The 13,764-nt window shown below is 51.6% G+C and overlaps 1 protein-coding gene across 11 annotated transcripts in view; it reads right to left on the reverse strand.

Moving 5' to 3' along the window:
• Prdm16 (PR/SET domain 16) overlaps window positions 1-13,764 on the reverse strand; it is a 319,906-nt gene that overhangs the window by 150,583 nt on the left and 155,559 nt on the right. For 8 of the 11 annotated variants that reach the window (XM_031379692.1, XM_031379690.1, XM_031379694.1 and 5 more), the window contains exon 3: window positions 6,757-6,807. The exons of 1 other annotated variant lie outside the window; for it this stretch is intronic. In XM_031379692.1, the coding sequence (XP_031235552.1) occupies window positions 6,757-6,807 (51 nt within the window). The remainder of the gene's footprint in view (window positions 1-6,756; window positions 6,808-13,764) is intronic. 2 more of the 11 variants (XM_031379691.1, XM_031379697.1) reach the window with 1 other exon arrangement.

The raw sequence follows: 13,764 nt of genomic DNA on the forward strand, positions 1-13,764 counted from the left end.
TAACCATCCCTGCCGGGGGAGCACGGCAGCCTCAAGATGATAACCATCCCTGCCGGGGGAGCACGGCAGCCTCAAGATGATAACCATCCCTGTCGGGGGAGCACGGCAGCCTCAAGATGATAACCATCCCTGCCGGGGGAGCACGACACCCTCAAGATGATAACCATCCCTGTCGGGGGAGCACGGCAGCCTCAAGATGATAACCATCCCTGATGGGGGAGCACAGCACCCTCAAGATGATAACCATCCCTGCCGGGGGAGCACGGCAGCCTCATCTGTCCAGAACTTGGGATGTCTTCACACCGTGCATGCTGATGACAGGAACAATGGGCAGGAGTCTGAATGGATGAAGGCCACAGCTGACCCTCCCCATAGAGGCAGAAGACTCTGGACTTGGCTGAGTCTGGTCCTGTGTGTTTAGGGCAGAAGAGCCTAATGAGAGTCTCCAGCCAATATAAATTCCTTTCCTAATAGTGCAGCACAATTTAATTAACTCAGTATTGCACACACCTGAAGATTATGGACCGACTTTATTGACACTTCCATCTGGCTCCTATAAAGCCAGTAATGCACCCAATAAATCCTGCTTAGATCCGGGTGCGGGAGAGGCCATGCCACTTGGCTGTCTTCCCCAGTACCCTCTCACAAGGGCTGCCTGGGTGACAGTGACAGGGTCTGAGAAACCTCACAAGGGTCACCTGTATGCACATAGATGCTGGTTTGCTGCGATGCTGGACAGCCGGTCACTGTGAACTCTGTTCTGCAGATGCATCTCTGCCTTGGAGACAGATGCCTCCTGAGTTCAGACATCTGTCCCCCTTTCCTTCTCCACCATGGTCTCTGCCTGTCCAATCCAGAGCAGCGCTAGCTGCTTCCTCCAGACCCAACTTACTCCCTAGGCTTTGAAGAACACTGGGCCTGTATTATTTTTTCAGAGGGGTACAGTGTGGTCACAATTTCAAAGTTCGAAGTCAAGGGCTTTGAAGCAAGAGCAGGGCCTGGTGAGGATGAGCTGAAGAATAATGGTTCCTACTCCAGGCCTCCAGGGGAAGGGGCCAGTCTCTCTGCTGACAGTTTCTGAGGCCAGAGAAGAGTCCCCACCAGCACTTGCTCTCCCTTCCCTACTAGAAACCCGGGGAGGGTAGGCTCAGCCAGCTTTCCCCGCTCCTTGCTCTAGGAGCTTTGCCTAGAGACTTCCCCACAGATGGGTGCCACCTAAGAGGTTTCTGAGAAGGCAAAATCTGACATTTCTCACAGAAAGATAGAAATAAACACAGTCCCCCCGCCCCCCGCCCCGGCCTGCCCCAAGCCCTGTGTGCCTCCCTCCAGCTGGTTGAGTACTGTTTCAGTCTTCATCCAACATGCAGGGCCCTGGAGACAACACCCATGGGAGCAGGCAATAAATTATCGCCGGGAAATTAATTAGCTGCACCTCTGCCCACCTAATCTGATGGTTCAAGCTGATTTCAAGGAGCCTCCGGTGGGGGTGGGGGCAATCAACATCAGCTCAGCTCAGGAGGTACGTTTATGCAGTCATCATCAAGCTCGCTCGGGGCTGCTCATAACTCACCGGGGCCAGGCTAGCTAGCTAGCGGGCCATTAGTCACTCTTAGCATCTTGCAAAGGGGCCACAGGGGCCAAAGGGGCCCTGCCCCAAGAAGCTAGTTCAAGTGCTGCAAAAGGATAAGGTCAGAGTCCAACTGGGGCCCCCAAGCTGCCCTGATGGGGGTGGCTAGAGCTTCCACCGCAGCCCTTCCCCCAGACAGCTTTCTGCCTATCTCTGGAGTGAATCCTGGAAGGGGCCTCTCAAGCCAGACGTAGGCTGGTTTCTAAGAGCCACCGAGGGTCCCAAGGCCAGCGGCCCGGGCCCCTCAGGGGAAGAGACCCTTGGAGGCAGCGCTTCCCGACTTTCTGCTGTCTTGGCGCAGTGTAACACCTCCTCACTTTGCAGCCTTTGATTCAGCAAAATCAAGGATGCAAACTTCTTAGGAGTACTTAGTTTCCATGGCAACTGAAGCTGACCTCAACATTATTGTTCTCAAGAGGGGACTGACTTTGCTATATGCTCATTCACTGAATTAATGGACTCCGGGTTCTTTTATCAGCAACCCCAGAACAATGGAAAGAGAGACATGTCCTCAAAGGGCTTTCAACCACTGTCCAGCCTTTTGTCCCCGGCTTACTGCAACGAGGCAAGTCTATTCAGCCCGAGATTATCAAAATCAACTCGGGGCTGTCTCTGGGGCAGCCAAACACACTTTGATTTCATAAAGACATAACTGATCCCACATGCAAATTAATAATTTCGATCACAGTGTTTGCTGTGTTAGTGGTGTTTTTGTTTTGTTTTGTTTTGTTTTTTTTGGAGGGGTTGTTTTGATTTTTTTTTTTTTGTAATAGAGTCTGTAGAAGAAAAAAACGTGCAGTATAGTTATACGCCTTGATGGGTTGCCAGCTGGATGGCAAGGGAAGGAGAAGAGGTTACTAGGCTACCTCAGGGACAGCCCTTAGCGTAACCCAGGATGGCCAAGCTATGGGTGGCGGTGCAGAGCCTTCCTTCCGCTTCCACTAATACCAGCCAGATCCTGACCTGCAGGTCAGAGCCTTGTTGCAGAGCCACAGTGTATGTGTCTGCCCATCGCCTCACCCTCCAGCGACATGGAACAATATAAACCAATCCCTGCCTCCCTGTGAAGAGACAGTCTGCAGAGGTGAACAGCTCACTCCGTTGTGGCCCTGTTTAGATCTCAGGATGTGTGACATCCAAATAATCGTTGCACAAAAGCCACTTGGTAGCTACCCGGCTGCCCTGGCTGCCACTTCCCCAGCAGGCTGAGTTCACACCCCTGGCTCCAGTCGTCCCTCATGAGCCATGAGGCCTCTGGGCTTCCTGTCACCAGAGGTGGCTCATCCACCACCCGACCGGACTTGGGAAAAAGGTCCCAAGCCCAGTGGGAGAGGCTATGGGTCTAACACCCAAATAACCATTTCACAGAATTTTCGTAAACATCAATCAATCATCCTATTTGAACCACTCGAGGGCTATCAGGCGGCTTTTATGACCTGTAGCATTTTGTACGAAATAATAACTGGAAGAGATTTATGGACCCAGCACTGACCCTCTCGATTTATTTTTTACTCTTTCCATGCCTCCCACCATGAACCAGGAGTACAGGCTGGGCCTTTCCAGACAGGAGCCTTTCCCAGGCTCTGCATCCCGGTTAGGACGGTACAAATCCCTGATTTCTTTACTTGGGGATGGAGAGGGAGCAGAGAGAGGGAGGAAAGGTGGAAATAAAATCGCAGGAGAAAAGGGTCACTTCCTTTCATTTGTGTTTTCTCCCCAGTCACCCTGTATTAACACCTCCTTCCTTCACAAGACGCTGAAAGAAAACAAGATAAAGTGGACAAAGGAAAAAGGCCATGGGGCCCTGTGTTTCCCTTTTCATATCACTGAGGAGATTGAATCAAAATTCCTTCGGCTGATACCATCTCCCCGGGTGGACTACACTCTTGTTAACGGATAAATTCAAACCCTCCAGAAAGTCAAAGAATAAATTTAAGCCTTTGCCAAATGTCTATCCTATTGGATTTTGATAAGGCGGCCATTGAGCCTTAATAATGTCTTCCATCCATTTTCTGCGAGCCCTTAACACGGCTTTTTATTCGTCCCCAAAGCCTCTTCTCCCGGCCTTTTTATTACAGGCTCCCTCGTGCTCTCCAGGGAGCCGGGCGGCCGAGTGATGGATGGACAGCTCGCTAGATTATCTCCCGCAGATGTTTGCTCTCCAGGAGCCCCCGGGCTTCCCTCTAAGTAAACAGACTAAATAGAGTCGCTGGCAGAGGGGCAGCCCCAGAGGTCCTGGGTTCTAGTGTGGGAAGAGGCGTGGCTGGATCCAACCACAGCCAAAGTGACTTCTGAGGAAGCTCAGGTGACATGCCCCGAGGGCACAGAGGACAGGGACAGAGATGGCACTGGGCATTGGGCCGTGGAAATTTGGGACACAGGCACAGAAGCTGGGGGCCTGAGGCCACAATGTTGGGGGCAGTGGGGCCCACAGGAATTCTGAGAATAAGAGACAGAAGGATTAATGGGGGTGAGCAGGAGACCAGGTCCAGGGAGGGACAAAGGGGAGCGGAATGGAGAGTGGAGACAGACTGGGCCAGCCGGAGCTTCACTCAATGCAGGCTTACCGTCTTGGATGTGAACCCTGACACAGCTGACTCATGTGCAGCCATGCTTACCTGGTCCTGAGCTCCTTCTCTTGTAAATTCTGAATAAATTAAGAGGAGTACAGTACCTCTGTGGTAACCTCTCCTCTAATGCTCAGTACTCACAACAGCAGCCTCCCCCATCTCCCCTTCCTGCATCAGTATCGAGGGCTGAAAGAGAAGCTGACAGACAGCAGGAAATAGATGAAGCTCAGGGACAGCAACTGACCAACCCAAGGCCACACAGCCTCCACATACCTCTTTGCCCCACAATCCCCTACCATATTTTTAGAACCAGTGTACTTATCTTCCTTTAGGTGACCCAAATTACAAAATAAGACAGCAGGAATTCGCTGGCTTCATCATGGGTGTGTCGTGGTCTCAGCAAGGAAAAGACACAAGTATACATCAACAGCAGCTTTAAGGGACAAATGCTGGTGAAGCGGACATTTATTTCCAGCTAGATCAAAGTTCAAAGGCGCCTGTGACTCCTCTGCTAATAACTTAGAACTCCCATCCCCAGTTCAGTCCCCTCAGCTCCAGACCTCAGGCTAGGTTTTAATTCCTCTCCTGTGACCCTAGAGGAGCAGACGATGCCCAGATACTGTGGTTGTCTGACACTGTCCCGCTTGGCAGCCCCTGGGTGTGCTGCAGCAGCTCCCCAGCCCCAAGAAACAGCCTCTAACCTCCTCCAGTAGGGCAGGAAGGGGGAGAAGGGCTAGGAGGGCTGGGCTGAGTGTTCGAAGCCTGCTGGCACACAGCCAGCCAGCCCAGTTCCCTCCAGGCTCTGGTGCTGCCCCAGGATACTCTGAGACAGATCCTCACTCAGCCTGGCCTGTGGCTTCAAACGCATCACAGGACCTGCAGTTGAGGCAGCCCTGTGGGCCCAAGCATCCAGTGAGTCTCTGGCTGGAGAGTACCTCACAATTTGAGCAGCTCTCAGGATAACCTGAGACTAGGTTAGACAAGGCCCCATGGAACCCACATTTTATAGAGGGGAAGAAAAAGCTCAAATCACAAACAGCATGCCCGCCTCCCACCCCAGAGCAAGAGGAGAGCGGCCAGGCTCATCCTGTCCCTTGTTTCGACTCAAGAGCAAAGCAGCCAGCACCTTTCTTTCCCAGTCCTTTACATCTGAACTTGACTTCTGACCTCCTGCCTTAACCTTTCTACCCAGGCTGGAAGGATCCTCCAGAGTCCACTTTCCCCATAACCTCCAGCGAGGCACACCCAGAGACGCGCTGACAAGGTGGTCTCGGTGAGTGCCACACTGCCCAGCTCTGTCTGTGGCATGGAGCGGACTGTGCTTCTTGACTCCACAATTCTTAAGTAAAGAAATTCTGTTCCAGCCCCTACCCGTCTCCTTTCAGAAAACACAAATTTATCCAAAGAGGCAAAGAGGGAGGTGAGGATCTGATCCTTGGTACAGGTAAAAGGTAGAGGGGAGAGATGGGGGAAGGAAAAGGAGAAAGGGCCACTGTCAAAACTTTCTTCCCAAAAATGTGGCTGAGGTTTGTCTGGGAGGACAGGTCCCATCCCTGGCAGAGAGTTCTGCCTACATACCTAGCCTGCTACACACTGAGCTTGTCTGCTTACTTGAGTGGCTGGGCCCCTCGAGTGAATAACAACACGGTGGACAGCATGGTGCTGATGCTTAGCCCGAGCTAAGACCCAACCACTTCCAGGTAGGGGTGTGTGTAATTGGAGCTCTGTGTCCACTTTTGTTTCTGGGCATCTTCATGAGAAGATCCTGAACACAGGATAAGATGCTTGTATGAGCACATGCACATGCGTGTCTTCCTGTGCACACGTGCACTGCATGCAACACCTGCTGAGTGAGCTCAGCGAGGCTCCAAAGCTGAGCATTTCCTGGCCACTACACAGACTATAGTGTAAACTCTCAGGCATGCTCGCACCTCTGCGTGTGTCCCTGGGACATCTGTGTGCTTCCCTCCGCAGAGCCCTCTCTGTCTCTGGGTCTCTCAGAGCCGTATCTGTCAACCAGCTATGATCCATCACCATCCAGAAAGGCATAGACATTACCCAGTTGGTGCTTTTTCTCTTGCCTAATGATTTGCTTACTTAAAGTGACGCTAGAGCCCTCTTTGGGAGTTAAGAGCACAGCACAAGGATCTGTTGAATCCGCGACCCCACCCCCAGTATTCTTTTCATGTGAGTATCCACTGAAGATAGTTAAATAAACACAACCTGCCTTTATTTGGTTTCCATGTGTCTGCATAGCCTCTAGCCATTCTCACGGGCATGGGGTTCTCCTCTGTTCTCAAGAGCTGGGTGTGTTTGGTGAGGTGATACCCCCTTGCTCACACCGTGAAAATGAGCGTCTCCCCTAACAGCATCCATATAGTGTGTGTGTGTGGGTGTGGGTGTGGGTGTGTGTGTGTGTGTGTGTGAAGATAATACTCTGCTCACAGACTGTGTCTGTCCCCTGTAGCTCAGAAACAACCAAGACCACACAGCCGCCCCACCAGGAACTGCATCGAAGGGTGCTGGGGTGACGGCGGCAGTGAGGGCATGCTCACCTACCTTTTTGATGCAGCTCTCTTGGGATGACACCTCTGTATCTGTCAGCATCTGCTGTAAAAGCAAATTGGAAAGGGTGGTTAATGACTGACAGATGTGGCCTTCAAGATTCAGAGGGCTCTGAACCATGGGCAGATCAATGTCCCTGCCAGGACAAAGGCAAAAATCTCATGGAAAACTTTTAGTTTGTGATAACATATCCCAACCAGAAGCGACATGAGGGAGGAAAGGGCTAACCTGGTCTACCTGGAATTATAGACCAGGTTAGACCTTTCTTCCCTCACCTGGCATCCACCTCACATCCACCATGAAAAGCAAAGTGAATTTTCAAGTCCTTGATCATCTGCTTAATGCCCTTAATCTAAACAGAGGTCTTCCATTTGCCTGGGACTGTGGTGTTGCTCTACTGAGAAACCATGGTCTATGTGTGAGAACCCACCTCACAGACTGAGATCTAGCATCACAGCACCTTAGGGCAGGCTGCCTGTGCTTGCAACAAGCAGAGAGCTCAGACCTTGAAAGGGACAGCAGACTTTGAGCTCTGCCAGAAACCCAAGCAGGATGTGTAGAAATGGCTCTGCTCCGGCCTACCCAGCCCTAAAGGGTGAGTTAGGCTTCAGGCATGGCCCTGACCTCCTGGGAGTTCCAATTTGGTTTAGGAGGCAGAGCTCGGGGTTGGGGTAGGATATGAGTTCAGCTTTGCTCTAGGAGACAGCAGATATAGAGGGTCCAAGCACAGGACTCCTTCTGAGTCTGAGACAGCAGTATGTCACCGCTCTGTAATGAAATGACATGTGTTAAGGAGAAAGAAGGTTTGTTGAAGTATATGTGAGCATCTCTTCGCTGTGGTGCTGGACATCATGAAGGTGCCTGGTGGACCACCGAACACCTTCCCTATCCAGCTGTGAGTAGCATAGAGTCTCACCCGTCTACCTCACAGACACATCTGGCAGAAGAAGAGGGAGACCTCCAGTCTTGGATCCAGAGCCTCCCTTACCTCTTTCCTCAGCTAGGGTCTACACAGCTGTGCCATCTTGCCCCGTGTACCCTCTCAGAAAGCCACCAATCCTGCTCTAGAGGGCCAGCATATCAGTGACCAGGCTCGAAGTGCCGAAGCTAAGCAAACCGACAAACGACAAAGGAGTGGCAGAAAACAGACCTTTCTCTTCTGGACTGGAAGCCAGCACATAGACCAGTATTTGTAAATTATAATGTCGCTTTCATGAGAATAGGAGCCAAGCTGGAAAACCATACTTGAAAAATACAATGAGGGGTGGTGTCAGGCCTGAGGGCTTTCCTTCCCTCTCTTCACACTTTCCTGAGGTACCCATGTGTGCCTGTGCAGGCCAGACTGGGAACCAAAGTGTAGCATACTAAACAGCCTCTGCCTGGCTCAGCTGTAATAACAAGAGACCATATTCTAAATGTTGGGAAATTCTAACCCATTGGGAATTTTATGATGTTTCTTTTAATAAATTCTGAAAGTGTGGCTTAGAAAGTGACTGTAAACAAGACTGAAACAAGGCAAGGCGAACTTCATGCAAGACTCAGGCCTCCAGAGGAGGCTCCACCAGTGATGGGCCCTGCTCATCCACAGAAAACAGTCGGAGCTGAGCTGTGGACAGTCGTGCCTCTGCACCACCTGTGGTTTCTCTCCTCTCTCAAAGCCATGGAGGGTGGGGGGAACCCTATAAATCTAGACAGGCGGATACACTGAGACTGACCACTGAACCCTAGAAAGGCTCCCTTTTCTGCTCACACGCTGGAGGCAAAGGTCACCCTAGGAGGCCTCTTCCTGCTACACAGACACAGTCTATCCAAATCTGCACCCTGGGTGCTGTTCCCAGCAGGGGTGGAGACCTCTTGGTTAAATATATGCAGGGTGGTAGTTCTGTGCTGCAGCCCACCCAGGGCAGGGTGAGTGCCAGGCCTGTGGGCCGTCAGTTTTCTTGGCTTTCAACCGTCTGGCTTTGGCTAGAAGGAGAAAGTTAGTAAGGGTTGTCTCACACTGAGAAGATGAGGCACAGCCAGGTAGTGAGGCACCATTGGGAAGATGCTGCTGTAGAAACTGTGTCCTATATGTTCAATAAGGAACAGGCACCGTCTTGAACCTAGTGTGTATCTCCAAACTCCATTAGCTTATTGAATGGAGGTCCCTGTAACTGATACCCAGCAGTGAGGAACCTGAGCTGCTGGACCTAGCTGGATGCTCTACTGGTCAACTCATCTGTTAGGATCCTTCCTTAGGGACCCAGGCTTCAGGGACACACACACACACGCACGCGCACACACACACACACACACACACACACAGAGTTCCTGAGAGTGTGCTGTGTTTGCTGAACCTGTCAACAGACAGGTCACCGGAGACCATGTGATGTTTTAGGACCAGCCTAAGGAGCTTGCTTGGTGGCATTCCACAGTCGCCTTGTACCAACACACACTGTCAGTGCAGTGCTTGACACTGGAGAGAGGACTGGGACACAGGGTGGGGTGTGAGGTTAGCTGTGGCTGTTCTGCTACTTCCAGAGAGAAGGGCTGAACTGGATCTACTCGAAGGGATGGCTCACCCCATCCCTGAGGAATCTCTAGGAGTAAGGGGGTGTTCCTGCCCCAGCTAAGCCTCCCGACATGAAAGCTGCAGCTTGTGTCACTGATAAATGCGGAGCCAAGGCCAGAGCTGTGCCTTTGCTCTCTGTGTGCTCAGTCAAGCTTCGGACACTTGCAAGGGCACCAGCAGCCAACAGGGCTCCCTGGGAAGGGCTTATCACCTGCTTATGATCACATTCACCATTCCAGAGAATATGGCCGTCTCTAAGGGAACATTTTTTTTTTTTAAAGAGAGATTCCTTCCTTCTAAGAGAAAAAAGCAGTGTCTGGAGATCCGAGCCTGCTTCGCACTGCACAGGAGTGGCTGATGTGCTCAGCAGCTCTAGCAAGACAGCCTGTGAGTGGCCGCACAGCCTTCCCTCGACCTGCCTGCCACCCTTTAACTCAGTAGAACAGTGTTCAGTGGCCCTACAGATGAGTGTGATCACACCAGAGGCTCACAAGTAGCCAGATGAGATAAGATAATCCATCTGCTATGCCACTGTGGGCTCCTTCATTCCCAGAGGAGTCGGCACAACCATGGCAATGGCTTCTACCTACACTAGAGTTTGCAACCAGAGACACACACAGGGACACCAACAACCTCATCCCCAGCTCTTCGAGAGTTACCAAGTAAGAGGGAACAAACAGCCTTGTGCTTCCTAGGTCACAGGGTCTGGCTGACCTTGGGACAGGGGCTGGGGCTCTGTCCCTTGGCCTCCCCACACATACTTTAACTAGATGCTCACTGGGCTGTGAGGCATACAAGCTTGGACTGAGACACACTGTGAGCTGCTAAGGATCAAGAAGTACCACATGGCAGGCTTCTTTAGTCACTGGGGCACGGAGCATCACACCCTCAGAGGAAGCTGGCACCTCATGAGTTTCCAGAGCCCTCCTGCAAGGGGAGGTTTGAGCTGGGTTCTGATTTTAATACTAGCCTTGCCAGGTAGAAATATCTTTAATGAGGCCTCCTCACCCGCTGCTGACCCTGGGTGGAGAAACCGCCGGACGCACTCCGGAGCCTCTCAACCTTGGCTTCCTCCCTGACTGGTCTGCCGTTTACTGAAAACCCTCTTTATGTTGCTAGCTCAGCCTCGGCATACGCACTGCTGGCTTGCTGATCGCTGGCAGTGGCTGCCCGAGGCTCTCAACGTCTCCCCCGCACCCCAGCAGAAGTATTAGGTGTGTTTTGATTGAACATTTTAGCCAAAAAAATGAGGCTTGACCTGCGGCATTTAGCTTCTCTCTCGAGTACTGGTGCCAGGATTTAGCTAAGTGGGGTTGCTCAAAACATCTTTTTTGACTCTTAAAATAAATACCCTCTGTTCTCCAAGAGGTTAGTGAAGAGTACACACATACATACAGGCATCTCATAGGCTCACAGCTCTGAAACTCTGGCATGTCCCCCAAGGGGGCCGACTTTCTGTTTGGTGTCACAAATGGATCCCAGAAGGCGTCTCTCCCTTCAAAGAATCTGGGAGTAGACCTATGAGAGGAAGCCAGCCTGAATCCAAACGCAAGGCTACTCCAAAGCTGGACAAACCAGACTGGGAGCATGGTCCCGGCTTGCTCTGAGCAGTTGCCTGATCTTTGCACATAACCCATGTCTCTATAGCCCATCCTTCTTCTGTGTCTTTTTTGAAGTCCTTTCTCTAGATACAGGGTTTTGTCTAAACCTAGACCCGTCGGGAAGCTGATTCTGGATCTCTTCTGGGTGGGGAGAAGGGCACGGTGGGTGTTTGTGATACTATTAAGGGAGCAATGATGGAGACTCCTGGACATCCTCTCCTGGGTCTGAGACTTGCTTGCTGACGGGAGGAGGCTGTGGGCTCCAGAGTTCTGGGTTGTTTGGCGGAGAATATGGGCAGAGATACAGAATGGTAGCTGCTGACCCCCTCTGTCAGCAGTGGCGTTGACCTCTACAGGGCCCACTCTTACAGCAGGGTTTTCTGCTCATAAGCTGAATAATGGGACCACATGGGGCTACCCCGATTTAAACCCAGCTAGCTGCTTGAGAGGAATCACCTCGTGCTGTCTGTCAGTAGCTGCCTCTTTCTGCATGACAGGACATGTACATATATGTATTTTGGGGCTAATACATACTGCTGGTAGAGTCCCTCATTGGCCTGGAACTTACTAACTCAGCTGGGCTGGCTGGTCAGTGAGCTCTGAGTCTCATCCTGTCTCTATCTATCTCCCCAACATGGGGATTAGAGTTATGAACCACCACACATGGATTTTGTTGTTGTCACATGGGAGTTCCAGGAGACTGAAAAGGCTTTACTGACCACCAAGCTGTCGCCCAAGTCTGAGAGGTGAGGTTCTTAAAGAGTAATGTTTACCCTCAATGTTCTTCCCATAGCAGCATCAAACGGTCAGGATGTTCTGCCTGCTGTAAGGGTTACAGGAGCCCCATCAAGGCAGACCATGATGACATCAGCAGCTGGTCATCTCCTGGCTTGTCCGGCAATTCTGGGACTGGGATGTGTCTCCTTTATGCAAGAGCCCAGAGGCGGCAACATCTAGGCTTCGTCATTGGGAAAGCAGAGAGGGAAAGCCAAGGAGATGGCTTGAGGGCAGGGAGCATCAGAGTGTGGGCCTCTCTGTTCCTGTGTCACACAGGCTCTGCAGGGACAGAGAGGATGGGACAGACACATTTGAAGAAAACAGCCATGTGTCCCTCCTTTCTGATACAGTCCCTGTCCCACACCTGAAGCCTGTGTGTCTGGATCTCCATAGGAGAGGGACATTCCCCGTAGCTGGCATGCTGGCCAGAGCTGATTTGGGACACTTCCCACTGGCAGTTCTAGTGGGAACCCGGAGATGTTCTGAATCCCCAGGCCAGCGCTGGCTTCCAGAGCAAAGGATCCGGCTATGTTGACACAAACTCCTGAGCTCTCAGCTGGGAGAGTGGGGTCATATTTATTTATTTATTGCTCTTGAAAAAAAAAAAAACCCAGCTTGGCCGTGTTTGAGCTGCAGAAATGATTTTTTTTTTTTTAAGAGCAGTAGACACTGTTTTTAGCTTTTATGCCTAAACAGAAACTTCTCAGTTCCTACAAGCGAGAGCTGTCTAATGAATGGAGTCTCTCTCCTCCCTCCTAAGAAAAATATTTACACAGTCTAGCACAGCAGCAGAGGACTTCAGGCAGCAGAGGACCATCCCTGAAATGCAGAGAGGTCTCCATGCCTGTCTGCCTGTCTGCACTCAGCCAGCCCTCCTCTCCTCAGGGGCATTTCCCACTCCCCATGTCCTCCCAGAGTTCCTTCTGAGAGACCAGTCCCTGGAGAATGCTGACATCATTTTTCTTTCTAAATCCAAAAACCCTGGGTCACTTGGCCTCTAGCTTTGTGTGAGGAGAGATGGTGATTTTCTCAGAAGTCCCATGAAACCCACTCCCCATGAAGGATGAGGTAGAACTCAAATCCCACACCCATCGTGACTTGGATGGGGTGTGCCCAGCCCTCTTTCATGGCCTGATTGGGCCAGTGGGTCTTAGCTGCATGCCCAACTGTTTTCCCTCAGGCACAGGCCTGTCTTGGCTTCCTGGCCAGCACAGTGGTGCAGACCCAGAACCTGGGCATGGTGTTGGCTACTCACAGATGATCCAAGAACACTCTGTTCGCGGGCAGTTCTGGGTGTGTGATCATACATACTGTCGGGACACCTCGTCCAGGAGAGGCTGCCTACTGTAGACAGATCAGATACGTGGGTTATAGGGTCTCTGTCTGTCTGTCTTGGGCTGTTGTGCCTCTGTAGCCTTACCTGTAGGCAGTCATGGAGTACCTCTGTCTATACTGGCGCACACAAAGTGACTTGGAGCCACTCCAAAACACACCAAACAGTTGCTCCTTCGATATACATTAACAAAAGAGAAAGCCTTGAGGAAGGGCCAGTGAGCCTGGGTTCCTCTTGACTTAGGGATCCTGAGGTAGGGGTGAGCAGGGATGGAGTGGAGCCGAGAACCAGCAAAGGTGGAACAGGGGTTAAGAGCTCCTTCCCACAGAGACAGAGGTGCTGCCTGGCTGGAAGGCCTGGAGTCTTGGCTCAGGGAGCTGGGTTTTACTAAGAACAAGTACAGGTGGACACTGATGTTCTTCTGACAGGTGGTAGAGATGATGCTGGGCCAGACAGATAGTAGAAGCGTGAGGTAAGGAAGGTCTATGGGGACCGGTGGCTGCATATCCATGATTTCCTGGTTGCTGCTAGCTCCCTGGTCGGCTATGAGAGTCAGGTGATGTCATTCACCTCGTGTGTGGTGTGCTATGGTGCATCTTGTCCCACCTGCCAAACTCCCCACTATAAACAGCAATCTATCTAGCTTTCCTGGGGCCAGAGATGGAGGCCATTTAAGAGACAAGAGGGTCGCCGCCAGACAGTCAGATGGAGGAGAGCCAAGGGCCATGCTGAAGACTTGT

Source organism: Mastomys coucha, unplaced genomic scaffold (assembly GCF_008632895.1).
Source record: "Mastomys coucha isolate ucsf_1 unplaced genomic scaffold, UCSF_Mcou_1 pScaffold18, whole genome shotgun sequence".
NCBI lineage: Eukaryota > Metazoa > Chordata > Mammalia > Rodentia > Muridae > Mastomys > Mastomys coucha.